This window comes from Pipra filicauda, unplaced genomic scaffold, assembly GCF_003945595.2.
Source record: "Pipra filicauda isolate LSUMZ 115617 unplaced genomic scaffold, ASM394559v2 scaffold246_size1145428_pilon, whole genome shotgun sequence".
In the NCBI taxonomy this organism is placed as follows: domain Eukaryota; kingdom Metazoa; phylum Chordata; class Aves; order Passeriformes; family Pipridae; genus Pipra; species Pipra filicauda.
In genome coordinates this window covers 485,476-503,602 of record NW_024104361.1, presented here as the reverse complement: position 1 = coordinate 503,602, position 18,127 = coordinate 485,476, and the positions used below count along the sequence as shown (strand labels likewise).

The following is an 18,127-nucleotide window of genomic DNA, read 5'->3' as shown; positions in this document are numbered from 1 at the left end:
TCTTTTCCCCATTCATATTGATCAGCTCCTCAAGCTTGACAGGGCTGCTGGTGGAGGAAAGCAGTTCAACACTGATGTTTGTGTGACTCTTAGCAGGGCGTGTTGCAATAGGGCAAGGTGCAATGGTTTTAAACTGAGAGTGAGTTGATTTAGATTAAATATAAGGAAGATATTTTTTTTTTACAATAAGGGTGGTAAAGCACTGGAACAAGAGGCCCCATGCCTGGAAACATTCAAGGTCAGGTTGGATGGGGCTCTGAGCAACCTGATCTAATTGAAGATATCCCTGCCCGTGGTAGATGGTTGGATTAGATGCCTTTAAAGGTCCCTCCCAACTCAAACCGTTCTGTGACTTCTCCATTAGCATTGCTGCCTTACTGTTCCGGGGGTGTCTTATACCCTACGGGTGTCCTGTAGTCCTGCTCAGTGCCAGGGCAGTCCTGGGACCTGGTCCTGCAGTCCTGCTCAGTGCCAGGGCAGTCCTGGGACCTGGTCCTGCAGTCCTGCTCAGTGCCAGGGCAGTCCTGGGACCTGGTCCTGTAGTCCTGCTCAGTGCCAGGGCAGTCCTGGGACCTGGTCCTGCAGTCCTGCTCAGTGCCAGGGCAGTCCTGGGACCTGGTCCATAGCCATTGCAACCTAATGAGCTTTATCTCTGACCTCATATTAATTGCAGAACAACTTCTCTTTTCTAATTAACACAAAGCTATGTTACCTTGTCTGGCTAAGATGCAAAATACCGCATGTGTCACCTTACTCATAAATCATTTATTTATGCCAAGTAGCAAAACACCTCATTAAATAGATTTCTGGAGTCCTGCTTTTCTTCTCTTTGCCCTGGTGTGTTTCTAGAAAGCTTGAGGATTGTGGGTCACCTTCATCTTCTGATCTCCTCTGCCTTCCTGCTTTCTTGTACAGTGGGCATGTACCCCTGTTTTTCCAAGCTGAGGAGAGGTAAACCCCACCTGTACGATCCTAGTGCAGCTCCTGTTGGTTTATTGCATCCACTGAGGAGAAACTAATCCCTGGAGCTAGGATTTGATTTCAGTCAGCAGAGCTGGTTGGTGCTCTCTGGACATATGGTAACTCTGTGTCTTCCACATGCTCTAGACCCTTTTTTCTGGGAGGGATGGCAACATCTTATCTGTCTTGATGGCACGTTTTGGCTCAATTTATATTCTAGGCAAGCATTGTCCAGTCTTTCCTAGTGAGGGTGCATGGCTTGCTTCAGCTGGCTTTGTGTCCAGCTGGCAGATGCCTCTGGAATTACGGATGCTCAGCATCCCTGCTGCTCCTTGGTTTTAGCTGGCAAGGCACCTCTGGGTGGTCAAAAAGGGAGGGTGCAGTCAGTGAAACTTCTGGGAGGAAGGTCTTCTTGTTATGTCCACGAGGACCCTTAGCTGTCCCATGAAAAGTGGTTCATGGTCATGAGGGGGACTTTTCACAAGGCATGGGGTGACAGGACAAGGGGGACTGGCTTTGACTAAAAGACGGGAGATTTAGATTAGATATTCAGAAGAAACTCCTTCCTGTGAGGGTGCTGAGGCCCTGGCACAGGTTACCCAGAGAAGCTGTGGCTGCCCCATCCCTGGAAGTGTCCAAGGCCAGGTTGGACAGGGCTTGGAGCAACCTGGGCTAGTGGAAGGTGTCCCTGGCCATGGCAGGGAATTGGAATGAGATGGTCATTAGGATCCCTTCCAACCCAAACTATTCTGGGATTCTGTGTTTATGGGACAGCTCTCAGCCATGTCTTTTAAAGAAAAAGGGTTGTGTCCCTAAGGAGGAACACTTGACTTTCCGTAATTTATCTATAATTTTCATGAAACTTGTAGGAATGCTGTGTTTTCTGTGGTACAAATCCTTCTCCCACCTTTGGCTCTAACTTGCCATGGAGACTGGGTGTTGTTTCCTTCCACACTGGCACCTGTGACAGGGTCTCCTTTGAGTTAGGTAAAAAATTAACTTCTTTCTTTTTGGAGTGAGTTGGGGACAAGGCAGGAAGGAACAAAGGAAATATCCTTTATTCTTTCTGTGCTGTTTCTGAATTCAAAAATTAATTAGAAAAGGATATTCTGTGGATTTAGGGTTTAAACTTTGTGTCAGAAATGTTAATCAAGACTGCATTAGGTAGGTTTTCCTTGAGGAGTTAGGGGGGATGGTGTTAAGGTTCTTTCATAGATGGGCAGGAGGTATGTGGAGCAGAGCTCGTGGGGGTCTTTGGCCAAGCAGAGGGAATGGGTTTGCCTTCGGAGGTGGGGAGCACCCTCCTCTCTGCTCCCCAGAGCTGCCAGAATTGGGGTTTGGATCTCACCCAGTCAGTGCTGCTATTCCAGGGCTGGTTTGCTGACAGCTTTTCCAGACCACTTTTAAGAGCCCCAAGGCAACGTTGGGGCTTTTTTGCCGTTATTTAACACCTCAGTAGATTTCACTGCTGGGATGTTACTGCAGACCTCAGATTTATGTTGTCCTTTTCTTTTCTGCTCCATCCTGCCTCCTCCCACCTCTCTACATGTGTCTCATGAACAGCTGCTAGTCACGGGAGGGCAGCTCCAAGGAGTGAGGCTGCACCTGATATTTGGGGTTTTTCCAGAATCCCCTTCCCTGGTCTCGTGGGTGGAGCTGTGTGGGTATGGATATAGATCTCAGTCTGATTTCCAGTTGGCAGTGCTAGGAAAGGAAGACAATATTCCTGCCCAGGTTTAATTGGACATTGTCTTCCCTGTTGTGCAGTGTTACCTGTGCTCCTGAGAATTCCCCTGGTCTTTAGGAAGCTTCAGGATTTGTAAGGCACCGAGTGCTTTCCTGGACACCTTGTGCATTCAGTCTTCAATTTATGCTCTGCCATAAAATATTGAGTTAATTTCATGTGGTCTCCCCTTTATAACTCCAGGATGCTCAGTGCTTATCCTTCCCTTGGTGTTTATTCCTCCCTCCCACCTTTCGTATTTATTCTCTAAGTTTACCAGACATTGACTATCCACTCTAGAAAGTGTAAATACTTCAATTTCCCAATTCCCTGCTGCTCGCCCTGTTCTCTGACCCTTCTCAGACAAAGGTGTGAGTGAACCACCAGCTAATTTCCTTTAAAATTAGTTGAAAACTTAGTGCCTTGAATGGTTGGCTCACCTGCAAAGCTCTGCTTGGGAACAGGACCACATCCTAGCTGCAACCAGCTCCTCTCCTTCCCCCTCCTGTTGTGGGGATGAGGAGAGAAGGACAGATATCAATAAAAGTGAATGAGACTTTTTGACAGAGCAGCTTCTGCAAGGGGAACTTTTTATTTTTCATATTTTTTTTAAGGGTGCAAACAATGGATGGAGCAGAATTTGCATAAAACTCATTAGAAAAAAAGTACAAGTTTCATAAATCTTGTGATAAATTAATGCGATATCATTTCGAACATGATGTATTAATTTTAGGATGAAATGAATGGGTCTGTGATCATTGTTGGTAATTATGAGGCTCCCAGGCAGTTTGGAGAGGAAATTATTTTTAAGAGGGTTTTTTGTAAGTGTGGGGACCCTTTTCCCACTGGGAATGTCTTAACAAACCCAGACTCCTCCTTTTACAAGTGTTTCTTTTCTTATTTTACTCTCCTGGGTGTTTGGGTGTTTTATTGGGGTTCTTTTTGGATGCAAGTGTATTTACTTCCCTCCTTCACGCTGATGCAGCCTATTCTTTGGCAGACAAAAGGAAACAAAACTCCTTTGAGTTTTTGGCCTATTCTTTATGTTCTCTCTCATCCCAGGGAAAACCTGTGGGGTTTTTAGTGAAATGGAAGGCAGGAATTGCTGGATCCTAGTCTGAGCGGGCAGGGAGAAAGGAGAGGCAAGGCACCCCTGTGACACTGCTGCTTGCAGGGGGTTTTCCCAGGGATGAGCATTTTCTTTTAATCCCTTTTTCCCAGACAGATTTGGAGATACCAGAGCAATATTAGGGTGTATCAGTGATTTTGGCAGCAATGTGCCAGTGTGGTTGGAGAGTTCTGATTAATAAACCCCTGTCTCCAGCCCAAGGAGGTGCCAGTGAGTGAGCAAAGGCTGTGCCCTCCATCCACAGAATCATGGAATGACTGGGGTCAGCAGGGACCTTAAAGCTCATCCAGTTCCACCCCCTGCCATGGGCAGGGACACCTTCCACTAGCCCAGGTTGCTTCAAGCCCTGTCCAACCTGGCCTTGGACACTTCCAGGGATGGGGCACCCACAGCTTCTCTGGGCAACCTGTGCCAGGGCCTCACCACCCTCACAGGGGAGAATTTGTTCCTAATATCCCATCTAACCCTGCCCTCTGGCAGTGAGAAGCCATTCCCCCTTGTCCTGTCACTCCTGCCCTTATTCAAAGTCCCTCTGCAGCTCTCTTGGAGCCCCTTTAGGCACTGCAAGGGGCTTTCAGGTCTCCATGGAGCCTTCTCTTCCCAAGCTGGACACCCCAGCTCTCCCAGCCTTTCCATCCACTGAACACACACACCACCAGTGTGAAGCCACATGTTTAAAAGCGAACATGGAGAGCTTGTCTGATATTTGTGTTGCTGTAAGACCTATTTGAAGGTTGATGGAGGGTAGTTGTTCTGCCTTACCTGTGTCAATGTCAGTGTTGACTTTATTTGGAAGGATGTCACTTCTGTGCCCATATTCATGCCAGCACCCAGTGACTGCGTGCACAGCATCTACCAGCAAAGCCTCAGAATTCTGTTTGTTTTAATGGCAATGTCTAGAAATTTCCATATGCTGTTGATTTTTTTTATATTTTCCCCCTTCTTATTTGTCTTATAAAGTTAACCAGAGTGCTCAGTAAACAGCCAAGTAAACCAAACAAACCCTCTGTATGGTTGCCCTCAGTACAAACACTTGGATCTTCTTTACCTGCTGTTGCTCCCTGCCTCTTAAACAGCTTTAAAACCCCTTTTAAACATCTCTGTGAGAGCTGGGGGGACCAAAGGCAGGTGATGCCTCTCTCTGAGGTTTACCACTGCCTGCCAGATCTGCTTATGGATTCTGTCTTCACACTGACTCCTCACTTAAATAACTAAATACAGCAGAAAAGATGCTCTGCCTCTGAGCCTCTGAGGAACTAGGAAAAACTCCTCTGCTGTGCCTTTCACTTCCCGGCTTGATAAACTCCCTCAGAAATGGTTTTGACTGCACATATTTGTTTTCCCTCTTCCCTGTCACCCCTGGGTTTGGCTCCTTCCTCTCCCATACCTGACGGCAGCCGTGCACGTGGTTCCCGGACCAGCTGCTCCAGGGCTTTCCCCCCCTCCACCATTGGTGAAGAGCTCCTGTTTTTCTGATGGCAGGAGCTGCTCTTTTCGTGTTTCTTTATTATGAGACCCTTTTACAAAGGTGCTGGTGTGTCCCTTCCCCTTTTGACTTGCTCTGCAGTGTGGTAATTGTAGTGGAGGCAGCCTTGGTGGAGGGGAAAGCTGATGCTCCCCATTAGCATCTGGAAAGAGAAACGTGTAATGTTGAGCTCAGCCTGAATTGTAGGAGTGGAAACTTTCTTTGCTGAGTCCTTCTGGAAAGTGTTGGCTCAAGGGGTTGAGCCCTTTCTGAGAAGGAGGTCAGGGAGTGTCTGTTGAGGTTGTGCTTACGGAATGAGCTTGGAGACAGGCCTGGAGGTGGATGAGTGGGATGCCTGTGTACCTGTGATGTGCTTTTAGGTAACCCTGAGCGTAGCTGAGTGGTGTTGACCAGGGTTTAAACTCAGCACGGCTGTGTGGCAGGAGTTCTGCTATTACTGTTCACCCAAGGAGTGCAGGAATGGAGATGGAGACACCTTGGTGCCTGCAAGAGATTTCCTGATCCCAGGTGTGCTTTGGTTGCCCTCCCAGCCCCCCCGCTGGCATTGCCCCCTGCACATCAAGTGAGGTCTCCTGTGCACGCTCTGTCCCCAGCTCTGGATTTGTCCTTTCCAGGAAAGTAATCCCAAACATGGAAGAAGCTTCTACTTGCTGTGACCTCCCGCTTGAAACTAGATTTTGCTTTACTTTCTTTGCTAGGAAGTCACTGTCCTTTCCTCTCCCTGCCATTGCTTGGAGATTGCTCAGCAGCACAGAAATATTGACATTTCTTCTTTTCAAAGTCTTTGGGAAAGGGCTTTCTTTTCCCCCTCTTAGTTTTTTTTTTTTCTTTTTCTTTTCTTTTTTTCCTGAAAGTTGAAAGAGAAAATGAATTAGAGGTAAAAAAAGGGAGCAGGTGACAAATGAGAAGAACAGGGTTGGAATTTCAAGATCAAATCCTGCCACCAAGCACATCAGAGGCCAGGCTGCTGTGATGAACTGGGCTAACTGGAGATGCCTGTGCTGGGGTGACTGGGGCAGGAAGGCAGGACCAGGTTGTCCCATCTGCTTTCCAAGGAAGGAGGGGGAACCAAGGAAATGCTCTGATAGCTACTTTGGAGCAAAAGTGTGGCGGTGGCCTTTGTGTCAGGGGACCCCTTGCTGCAGGGTGCGGTTGCTAAGATGATTTTTAACAACATTTCTGCTGAAGGGCTGCTGAGGGCCCCCTGTGCCAGCTCTTGACTTTGATGGAGGACCACAAACACTGCTCTTGGTATTAGGGCTGTCTCCTTCCTGCTTCCCTCCCCAGCGTGTCTGGGGCCTCTGATCCGTTTGCTGCTGCTCCTTAGAAAATCCAGGGAAAAATCCTACAAAGCCCCTGGTCCCTGAGCTGAGTGCTCATGGTGCTGGCTGGCAGCTCTGGTGGCAGCCAATAAGCTCTGTGGTGACTGTGCCTGCAGATACGACCCAGAGCTCGGGGAGCCAAGGAGAAACGGTTTTTAACTCGTTGTTAAAAACAAGGATTAAAATGCTTTTTATATGAAAGTGTAGCTGATGCCTGAAGTCTTGAGCCCAAAAACCAGTGCAGTCAGCAGAGACATTCCTATTAACTCCACTTGGGTACGAATCAGACCTTTTAACAGAGAAGCTTATTAAGCAACTAATTAGAAACCTGCCCCTTCTGTTGGATCCCAGTGCCCTCCATCCCACCCCATCCCATTCCTGTCTGGACTGTGTCAGCATCTTGCTTGGGCAGCTTCTTCATCCTCAGACTCCCTCCCTGACCCTGAGAGTCAGTGCTTCCACAGCCCTCAGGGAGCTCTAGGATCCTCCAGAGAGTGAGTTTGTTTTTTCTCTTCTCTCATCCCCCTCTTGAAAGCAAAACCAATGGAGAGGAATTGGGGCGGGCATAACCCCTTTTCCTGCTTTCCTCTGTGGCAAACTGGAAGGGCAAGAAAAATATAGAGGTTTACAGCTGCAAGCAGGATACTGAGACAAGAGTCCCTCTATAGGATGGAAAAGTAGACCCCATGAAGCAGCCACACTAAAAGAAATATAACAAAATCCAAGCAGGAACAAAACAGGAGGCAAAAACAGCAAGGAAAAAAAAAAAGCTCCTGAGGTCAATCAAAGTTCAAGACTTGGAGAAAGAAGAAAATCTGTGTATGTGTGAGAAAGAGGGAGAAGTAGCTGTGATTGAGAGAAAGGAGGCAAAAGGAGACGAGATAAATTCTGATTATCTGGTGGAATCAAGACACTTAACTGCCCTGTCTGATTCCTGAGAGGAAACAAATGGAGCCTATAACTTTGCACTGCAGAAGGATAATTTGTCCCTGTTTCCTCAGCCCTTGCTGGAGCCAGGACGGTGCTTGGGCTGGAGGAGGCTTGAACAGCATCCTCAGCACGACCCCAGGGACAGATGGGAAGGTGTTTTTCCTTGTGAGCCACCCTGAGAGGGGTTTCTGGCAGATGTGGTGCTCTACAGAGCCTGTCTGAGCAGGACCCTCTGCTTCTCGATGATTTGCCAGTGATTCTGACACTGGAGGGTTTTGGGAATGCCAAGACCCAGAGCAGTTCCACTGTTGCTTCCGTGAAAGAGGGTATGGAGTGGAGCTGAGTATTGCTGCCCCTGGGGCTTGCCTTGGTCTGGCTTCACCTACAGATGGGACAACAGCAGCTTCCCTGGGATCACCCTGGAAAATGGGAGTTCTGGTGCTCTGCTGAGTGGTGGCCCTGGTCCAGATGCTCCAGCTGTGGAGCTTTACCTTGTGCTGTCCAGCCAGTCTGCTCATTTTCTGTTGGTGCAGGAAAGGAAGAAGGGGGGAAAGTAGGATAAAAGAAATAAATACAATTAATTGGTGCTGAAGAAATCAGTGGAAGGCAGCTCACACAAACTTCTCTTGTGATGGTGGAAGTGGTGAAGTTTTAATACCACACTCCTAAACTTAGGATTCCCTTGGGGTAAAACTTGCGAGAAAAATTGGGACAAACCAACTGTGAAGTCTCACTTCTTATTTCAGGCTCTATTTCTTATTATCTTCTATTTAATTTGTTATTTTGATCTGTTTTAGACATTTGTAATCGTTTTTTTTTCCTGTAACGAGCTGGAGGTGCTCTGAAGGTGGGATGGTGATTACTTGCCTGATGGAGGGGTAAGGGAATGGGAAAAAGAGCTCTTAGAATTTGGTATCTCAATTATGAGGCTTTGTTTAGGATGGAATTTTCCTCTGTTACAGTGCAGCTCACACTTTAAAGTTCTGAGCTGCCCTATCCGTATCCTAATGAAGTTTTTTGAAGAAAAGTTGAGAATGTTCCTGCTGTGTTTCCCTTTTCCTCCTTTACCCATCAAATCTGTCCTTAATTTTGCTCCTCTGGGAGCAGAGGGGGGTTGATCCCAGAGTGCTGTTTCACAGGGATCTGACTTCACAGACTGACAGGTGCGGGGAACTGGAGGTGGGATGCTGTGCTCTGCCCAGAAAAGCCTTGCCTCCTTCTCCAGGTTATCCTGGATTTAGGGGCTAAATTCCCTGGCAGTGAGAAGTAGCTGTAATGCAAAGAGAGGAGAGTTAAATATTTGTTTGCTGGCTGATCGATTGATTGGTTGTACAACTGGGTTTGCAGCACACAAACAATAAGCACAACTATAATTAGAACTGGGTGGCACATGATTTTCCTATTCAGCAGGAATTTTAAGATCATTTCTCTTCCAGAGGTGCAACCAAGAATTCTTGGAGTTTGAAGTGTTTGCCATTCTGGAGGGAATTGCAGATAGCCTGTTGATCTGGGAGGGTTTGAATGGGATGTAAAGGGTGCAAGGTAAATTGTGCAGAATAAAGAGGCATGACCCTGGACTTACTTTGTCTTCACTACTGGCTTTCATTTTTGTGGGGGACTGACAGAGTCTTCTTGTTTCTTGAGGAAAAGGAACCTTTGCTAAGGATGACTTTGGATGTCCTCCAGCATAAAACCAAGCTAGTACCTTGTTTTATATTGAGGTTCCAAGGTTTGAGAAAGTGTAGGGTCTTCATTTCTATAGTGTTGGCTGCACTGAAGAAATGGGAGCGTTGCAAATGAGCAGTTTGATCACGTGTTTGGATTTTGTCTTTGTCCAAAATGTCTTTGATTGTGACCCATCGCTCACTTGCACCCGTGTTGGTGGAAGGAATTTTTTCCCAGTGGTTAATTCTAGCTGCTCTTTTTGAAGCAACTGCTATTCCTTCTCCAAAGAGAAATTTGTCTGGGTCGGGGCATTGAGTCTTGCTGTGCTTTCATGGAAGAGTCATCGCTAAGCGTTACATTTTGTCCTCAAGACGACCTGAGTCATCTCACTCTTCTTAGTCAGAGAGGAGGCAGTTCAAGCTTTTAAAGCCTTTTTTAAGGGAAAAGCACTTTTGCTAGCTCTTGAAAGTTTGTGGCTTCGTCTTGCATCCAGTCTTGAAGATCCACCCAGCCCAGCAGCTTGTAAAATTGCAGCCTTGGCAGAACCAGCTCCATAAAAGTTACTCCTGCATGCCCAAAGAGCATTGTGGCTCTGCCAGACAGGGCATGGAAGGAGCTTTGTGCACCTTGCATGCTTGGACCCCCATACCTGCAAGAATGGCTTTGGGATATTCTCCACTGCAGCTGTCGCCCACCAGCCTTCTTTGAAGGTGTTTGGAGCAGGGTCATAAAAGCAAATACTTACCAAGCAAGCCCCAGTTACCACGGGCTTCTCCTGGCTGCTTGGTCCTCCCTGTTATTTGCCATTCCTGTTATTTGTCACCTGAATTTGAACCAACAGCAGTTTTACATGGCACCCAATGAGGTGGGTGGCCTTGGGACCTGCCAGACAGCTGGGTCCTCACTCAGATGTGCTTCATCAGTGTTGTAGGGCACTAAATTTTTAATCAGAAAGTCATGGCAGGTGAAGTCAAATGCCTTATAGGAGTCTATTATTTCTTTGCAGTTACCTTTATCTGCCAAAATTGTAATCTCGTCAAAGAATAAAATCAGGTTTGTTTGACAAGGTCTATTTTCCATAAAATCGTGTTGACTGGCATTAATTATGTTCCTATCGTTTAATTTCTTATTAATGGAGTCTCGTATCAGCTTTTTCCATTATTTCCCCTGAGATTGATGTCGGGCCTGTCGGTCTGTAATTGCCCAGCCTCTCTCTGCTCTCCAAGCTGCGTTGCTGCTTTTGCCCTCTGTTCTGCTGGAGCTTCCCTCCCCTTCCCAGATGGATGAAATTTGGGCCTCTGTTCTGCTTGGCCCGGTGATCTGAGTGCTCTTGTATTGCCAAATTTGGCCCATGCAGAGTATGTGCCCCCGTCCTCAAGGCCGTGTGGCCGAGGAGATCTCCCATCCTTATCCCCCCGTCCTCGAGGCCAGGCAGCCAAGGGGATCTTCCATCCTTGTCCACCAGCTTTTTCCCTCCTATTTGCTCCCCCATCCTGCTGAGGAGAGCACAGAGAGCAAGTGGCTGGGTGGGCGACAGGCAGCCACCCATGGTGAGCTAGACATGGCAGGCTTTGAAGGTGCTCAGAGGTGTCATGGAGAGGCCAAAAATGATTCAAGGAGATTCTTCTGGGTCTGAAATAAGGGGGTGGTGGCTGTTCTTTGCTTTTGTTGCTGTATCTGCTGGTGGTGCCCCTTGTCAGGGAAGAGTGTGAAGGAGGCTGGTCAGTGCTTACCCAGAAGAGGTGTGGGTTCCTCCACTGTCTCTAGTGCCAGAAATGGCCTTGCTTGGGCTGGACTAAGATGACTTTCTCTTGATAAGGACAAGGAAGGAGAGGATCTGTGGTCCAGCTCGTCTGTGCCACGCAGAACAGTCAGACCATGCACAGCCTGAATCCCCTTGAAGCACTGTAGTGCCATGGGAGAAGAGTTTGGGGATGGTTTCAGGTCTTCCATAGACCTGCATTCTCTGACATGCTGAATGTTTTCGGGATTTCTCCCTCCCTGCCCAATTTGGCTCATGATTTCTCTCCTCTCCCCCTCTCCCAGGTTCCTCAGTGACTCAGCTGCTGGCCCGGGACCTGGACAACGACCCGCTGGTGTTTGGCGTGGTCGGGGAGGAGGCCAGCAGGTTCTTCGCCGTGGAGAGTGTCACCGGTGTCGTGTGGCTCCGGCAGCCCTTGGACAGAGAGGTAATGCTGAGAATACCCTCTGCTGAGAGGAGGGAAAAGCCCTCTCTGCTCAGATAGGTGGTGGCTCTGCACCCTCGGTGGCAGCCGAAATGGATGTTGTTCCCACACGGAGTTGGGAATCCAGACGTGCCCCCATCCCTAGTCACCCTGTCGCTGTCTCCAGTTCAATGGAGACATGGGGAATAAGCAGGGAGCTCTGGTTTGATCTGGCTTGCTGGTTTTCCTGGATGCCAGAATAATACCTGTGACTCTGGAAGGAAAAGAAATAATAAATGATCTACCAGAGAGTCAGGATGCTCCTACAGTCAGGGAAATCTATGGACTCTCTCTTTAAAGCTCTATTTAAATTAAATCCTTTGCTATTTAGAACAGTGTGTGAAGAGATGTGAGGTGTCCCTGCTTATTCAATCTCATCAAGACTTTTCATCCTCTTGTGGATTCAGGCTGCTGGATGCTAAATTTGGCAAGATTCTTGCCTCAAAGCTGTTTCAGACCCCTGTTTTCCATGGCAGCTTTGGTGTACAAGGATGGGATCCCATCCAGGTGCCTGCTTTACTAAATCCCTGGCCCTTGCCGTATTCCTGGAGCGAGGAAGAAGGGACAGCGCAGGCACTTGGACGGGAGCTTGGGAAGACTGGGAAAATACTCTATGACTTGGGCAATGTGCTTAATTTCCCCTGTGCTTGTGTTGTCTGTATTTAGTGCTTCCTTGGCCAGCAGCAGCGTGGTGAAGATCAAACCCATTAACACACCTCAGGCACTGGTGGTCCCAGTCAGAGCCAGCCAGAGGTTGGGATGTGGAGGAAGCAGGGTGGTGGATGCTGCTCAGGTTGAGGTGAGGGGGAGGGCAAAGCCAATTTCACAGCGTTAAGAGCGAGGCTTTGGGAAGATGAAGTGTTTTTCTTCACCCCTCTCCCCTCCGCCTCCCCGTGCCAACAGCTGCTGGCATGAGTCATAAATCTTCCCTCATTCAAATGCCTCCTGCTTCCCCCTACTCATGATGCCAGCCTTAAGCCAGGGAGGGCGATCAAGAGATTTTAGGGGTCTTTTCATGGAGGTTGGGAAGGGAAGGAGCTGAGCACAGCTCGGATTCGTGGATAGGCTCAGTTGGGAGAGGAGCCTGCACCCATCAGCTCATCCCAGAGGCTCAAAGTCAGAAGAATACATGGAAGATGGTGAAGACAGACCAGTGCATGGCTTGGTATGGGTATGGGAAAGGTCTAAAGGAGATGGGAAAGGTGTAAATGGCAATTTGTGGTGGAGGAAGCAGGACGGTGTGGGAGGGAAGGGGTGGATGGAGGGGTGGGCAGCAGGCTGGGAGCAGAGAACCAGCAGCCTCGATGCACGTGATCAGAAAGTCGGGGGAGAGAAAGCCATGCAAGAAAAGTGCTGGGGAAGGAAAAGCAAGGAATCAATCCTTGCACAGTGGGAGAGAAAAAGAGAAGCTTGAAAAGGGAGAAGAAGTCATAGCAAGGTAAATAATGCAGGAAAAGGGGAAATAGAGAACAAGAGGAAGGAGTGAATGTATAGAGGAAAAATGATTTTTAAAAGTTTTGAGGTTTTTTTTTTACTTCTAGGAAGATTAGAAGGAAAACCTTTTTTTTTAAAGACAGACCTTGAGGCTAGAAAAGTATCTATTAAAATAATTTGAGACAGAAATTAATAAGTGGCAGATTTCTCAGATTATTTTATTAAATTTTTAAAATTCAAATGCTCAACGGGTTGTTTCCTCTCTCCTGTTTTAACTTTCTTCCCTATTGTGTTGTCCCTCGTGGATGAGTAGGGGGAAAAGAGGACTGAAAGGCTCTGATGCAGCAGGGTGGGATGTCACAGGGAGCAGAGGATCTCCTCCTCTCCATCGGGATTTCAGGTCTTCCTTCTGCCTACAAGTGCTGTCCCAAGGCAGGAGCTGGGAAAGGCTTGGATTCCCGGCTGTTTGGATGGAGGGGGGCAGATGTGGGGGCAGGAGGAGGGCACGCTCTGGGGAGCTGTTCCCTAAACCCTTCTCTTAGAGGAACTGCTGCCCTGGCACAAGCAGAGCTCCTGCTCTGGGCACTGGTGGCTGCTGCCTGTCCCTGAGTGATCTCATTAGGGATAAATCAACCAAAGCTGCAGCAGGGAGAGCCATTTCAAGCTTCCTTTCCAGCCTTTCCTGAGTGATGCTTTGGAAACATCAAGTTGCTGTACTCCAGCAGCTCAGACAGGGCAGGGACACCAGAGGTGGGAAGGGATGCGGGATGAGGGAGGGATTATCAGGATTGGAGGGGAACAAAACACCAGCTGATGGTCAGGTACCAGGTGGGTGTGGTGGCCTGAGTCCTCTGGCCATCCCTGCAGGATTCCTTGGTAAAACATGAGTGAAATGATTCCTGGTGGTTAAGAAAGGCCAGGAAGAGAAAGTCTGCCTCCACTGGCAATATCCCCCTGCCCTGATAGAAAAATAGTCCCCTTCCCTACTTGTCCCTCACCCCAGTGACTTTAATATATCCCCATTTCAGACCAAGCTGTTAATGTAGTTAAAGCACTAAGGGGCAGAGAGGACTGTACAGGCATTTTCATGGGATTTCAGCCAGTTCTTACTACAGACTGTGCACTTATGCCAGTATTCCCAACAATGTGATAGATAAGTTGGGAAAGCAGCAGCAAGATGTAGAAGTCCTCACTGACACTGTGTTGCATTGTCATCTCGAACAAAAACTGACTACAGAGCTTTTACTTCGGACTTCTTCCTCTTTTTGCATCATCTCTGTGTCTTGCAGGTGAAGATGGAGCCGGGTCACAGTTACACCTTGGGTGGAAAACTGCTTTTCTCCCCCTTCCACTCATTTTTTCTCGCTGCCCCAAGCAGTCAGCCCATGGCATTAGGGGCTGGGTGGGTGTGCAGAGAGAGATGGGGTTTGCTGGCACCTGCAGAAGGTTAAAGAGTGGGCTCCTCTCACCTACTTGAGCCTAGTTGTCTGTTTAAATGCTCAGCTGCTAGGCAGGAAGTCAGTTCCTTGGTCCCTTCATCCCTCTGAGCCAGGACAGAGCATCTCTCTCTGCCTGTGGAATACATGGGAGCCCCACTGGCATCCAGATTTCTCAGCATTTCCTTTCCAACTCAGGTAATGGCACTCAAGCGCCTCTTCTCTTCTGGAAGGTCCTGAAAGCATTTTGTGTGTAATAATATTGGCTAAAAGTCCCAAGCCTGCCATCTGCAGATAAACGCTACAGTATCTTTAATTATGTGTTTTTTCTTCTCTTTCCCTTTCAGACTAAGTCAGAATTCACGGTTGAGTTTTCTGTCAGTGACAGCCAAGGGGTGAGTGTGACTTCTCATTTCATGGTCTGTGGCACGGACAGAGGGGAGCAGGGAGGGTGAGTGTGGGTCACCAAGGGACCTTCTGCATCACCCCAAGGGCCTGGGGAGTGGGGTCACCCCTTGGTCCAAAGCCAAGTCAGAAAACACAGCCACAAACTGCAGGCTTTAAAGGCACACACAGAGCTGGCGCATAACCCTGCTCTTATCCTTGTGACTGCAGGTAATCAAAGGGACAGTCAACATCCAGGTGGGAGATGTGAATGACAACGCCCCACAGTTCCACAACCAGCCCTACAGCGTCCGCATTCCAGAGGTAGGGATCAGCACAGCTTCCCCCTGCAGCCTGGCGCCTGGCTCTTCTCTCAGTGGCCACTCTTGCTGCATGGTTGCCAGCACAGAGCTGACTGTATGTGAGGGCTGCTGATGTACAGGACTGTCCTCCTGCCCCGGACCCTCGTGGGGTTGGAGGAGGATTAAACCTCTGGAAGTTACTGCTGTGTGAAAATGGGCAGAAGCCAAGTGATGGTGTTGGGGGAAGGCAGGTGGAAGAGGAGATTTGGAGCTTTGTGCAGCCTTGGTGACAATATTTCTTATGACAAATGGGAAGTTTGAAAGTAGGTGTAAATGAGATTATGTGTCTTTTCCTCTTTCTTTGAGCAGGGGGGATATGCAGCTCTTGTCACAGAGGTGACCTGTGGCAGGAATAACTATTTCTCCAAATTCCTGAATTCTGTCAGAGTACTGCACAAAGGCTTCTGCCCTGGCTGGTGATTTCCTTTAACAGTTCCTTAGCAGGACTTGTCCCACGATGTCTCTGGAATAAAATAGGTAGGAAGGGGCCACAGGAGATCATCTGGCTCAGACTCCCACTAAACCAGCGAGAATTTTTATGTTAGATCAGGTTGCTTAGGGCTTTATCCAGCCAACTGTTTCATATCCCCAAGGACAGAGTTTCCACAACCTTCTGCTGCTCTCCATGCTGGCTGTTGCAAGGGAGGTGACATCCACTCATCCATCAGGGAATGCTGCTGCACCTGCAGCTTGACTTGGCAGAAAAAGGCCAGGAACTTACAGGTCTGATGTGAATTTAGACTTTAAAGATGTGGTTGCTGGTGCTAGGAGGAGAAGGTCAGGATATTCTATTTGAAATAGGGGATTAGTAGGGCATTTGACATCCCCCAGTGGAGGAAACATCTTCCTCTTGTACCCCAGTGCCAGGGCAGAGCCAATTTTTCCCAGATCGTGCCTCGAGGTGTGGGTGAGGTCACATGTGCATTATGTGTGTGAAATCAAGCGGCTTTGGTAATTGAGAGGTACAGAGGATTGTGTTACCGTGGTGTACTTAATATGCCAGCTGCTGCTGCCCCACTGTGCTGGGCTTTGATCCCCCCCCCCCGTCCCTCTGCTGAAAGGATGAGGTTTCTTTATTAGAGTTCTCGTGATGTATGAGCCAAGAGTTTCAGTCTCATCTTTGTGCCAAGTCATCTGAAACCTCCCTGTGAGAATGACAGTGGGTCAGAGTCAGTTCTGCTGCTCTTTAAGGCACGAGCGGTGCAGAAACGACTTGGCCAAACCCACACGAGCTGCCCCTCGCTCTCACCTTTGTTTGGGCCTCTGGGGGCTGGTAGGGGGCTGTCCTGCCTTGCTGCTGGTCCTCCCGGTGCTGCTCTGCCTGCAGAGGTCTGCAAAGCAACAGGAATGTCACTGGGACTGCGGGAGAACACTCTCCTCTCTCCTGCCCTCAGATTTATCTCCAGTTTTGCTGTTCCTCTGCTACAGAGGACTCCCTTCTGGTGAAAAGAGATGGAAATGGGTTTCTGTGTCTCCCCTGGGCAACTGGGGCTGTGTTATGCCCTCGTGCTAGTTTGGAATCATAGAAATCCCAGAATGGTTTGGGTTGGAAGGGACCTTAAAGCTCATCTTGTTCCACTCCCTGCCATGGGCAGGGACACCTCCCACTATCCCAGGCTGCTCCAAGCCCCATCCAACACTTCCAGGCCTTAAGCACTTCCAGGGATGGGGCAGCCACAGCTTCTCTGGGCAACCTGTGCCAGGGCCTCCCCACCTCACAGGGAATAATTTCTTCCCAATATCTCATTTAAACCTACTCTCAGTTGAAAGCCATTCCCCCATGTTCTATCACTACATGTCCTGGTATGTAGAAAATAAAGGCTGGCTGAGGAAAGGGAACTTCCTCAAAACAAAAGTAAATAAAAGAACAGGAGGCTGAACCTTAGAACCCCTCTCTGGCACATCACACTGCTTTGTACGTGGGATGTGGTTCTGCTGGGAGGGATTTCCAGGACCACCCGGCTGTTTGGGGTACAGCAGTCCCAGTTATTCCCCTCCATTCGGCTGCTGTGCACTTGGCCTTGGGAGGTCTGCTCTTCTGGAGCTTGGCCTAATCTAATTATAAGGCGGTGTGTGCCAGTTTCCAGTTTCTATCCGTGATCTTTAACCAAGGGCACCGATCAGAGGTAATGAGCCACAAATGCGTTGCTCCGCCAGCATCCTGGAGGCACTTCTGTTCTTCTGCCAGGGAGAGAGCCTTGCCTTGCCTTGCCAGGCACTGTGAGAGCAGGAGATGGGGTCCCACCACCTAAAGATGGCCCTCCAAGGGCTACAGCCCACAGCAGATGTCAGCAATAAACTTCTGCTGTGTGTGGTGGCATGGCTCTCAAGGAGGTGTCTGCTTGGCTTTGAGACCTGTGCTGAGCCACAGGTTTTCCGTGTTGCTTGTCAAAGCTGGAGGTGGAATGTGCCAGAGGACACTCAGGGGAACCAACCCTGGTGGGGGGTGACAGTATCCCCAGGTCACCCCATGCTTCAGGGTGAGCAGTGAGGGTGCAGGTACCAAAATCTGCCTCAAAGAGCACCCAGCCCAAATTGAAGGGCCTGTGGATAATGAATGAAGAGGGGCTGGAGCCTGGAGAGAGAGAGAGAAGAGGCAAGTGTGGCTTTGAATAGACTGGCTCTGTGCAGATTTGGCAGCTAATGAGGGTTTTTCTCTTTTTAATTTTGAGATAAATGGATGTATCGATTCGCAGTTGTCGTAGCTAATGGAGCAGCAACCGAAAGGCTATTTAAACCTCGCTGCTGTTGTGTGGCGCTCGGAAAGTCAAAAGAAGAGTGTGCATAAATAAATGGAACATGAAGTAAACTGACCTTTAAAAACAATACTGCCTCTAAATACCCATCCTGGTGTTTTACGCGGTCCGCTTGGTGTGAGAATGGGAATTTATTTGGGCATGGGCTGCGGACTGTGATCCCTCTCCGGTGTGGGGAGGGGGGAGAGGATGCCCAGTTTAACTGCGAGCTCCTCCGCACCATAGCGGCTCTGAATCCCCAGACCAGGGATCGCTCCAGCGTCAGGCTGATGCCACTGGTGCTCTGAGCTCGTTGTGTCTTAATGGCATCCCTGG

General features: G+C 48.8%; 1 protein-coding gene across 1 annotated transcript in view; it reads left to right on the top strand.

Moving 5' to 3' along the window:
* Positions 1 to 18,127, top strand: part of CDH23 (cadherin related 23) — a 195,356-nt gene that overhangs the window by 34,242 nt on the left and 142,987 nt on the right. Inside the window, exons 4-6 of the mRNA XM_027720948.2 lie at positions 11,262 to 11,404; positions 14,658 to 14,705; positions 14,926 to 15,018. Coding sequence (XP_027576749.2) covers positions 11,262 to 11,404; positions 14,658 to 14,705; positions 14,926 to 15,018 — 284 coding nt within the window. The remainder of the gene's footprint in view (positions 1 to 11,261; positions 11,405 to 14,657; positions 14,706 to 14,925; positions 15,019 to 18,127) is intronic.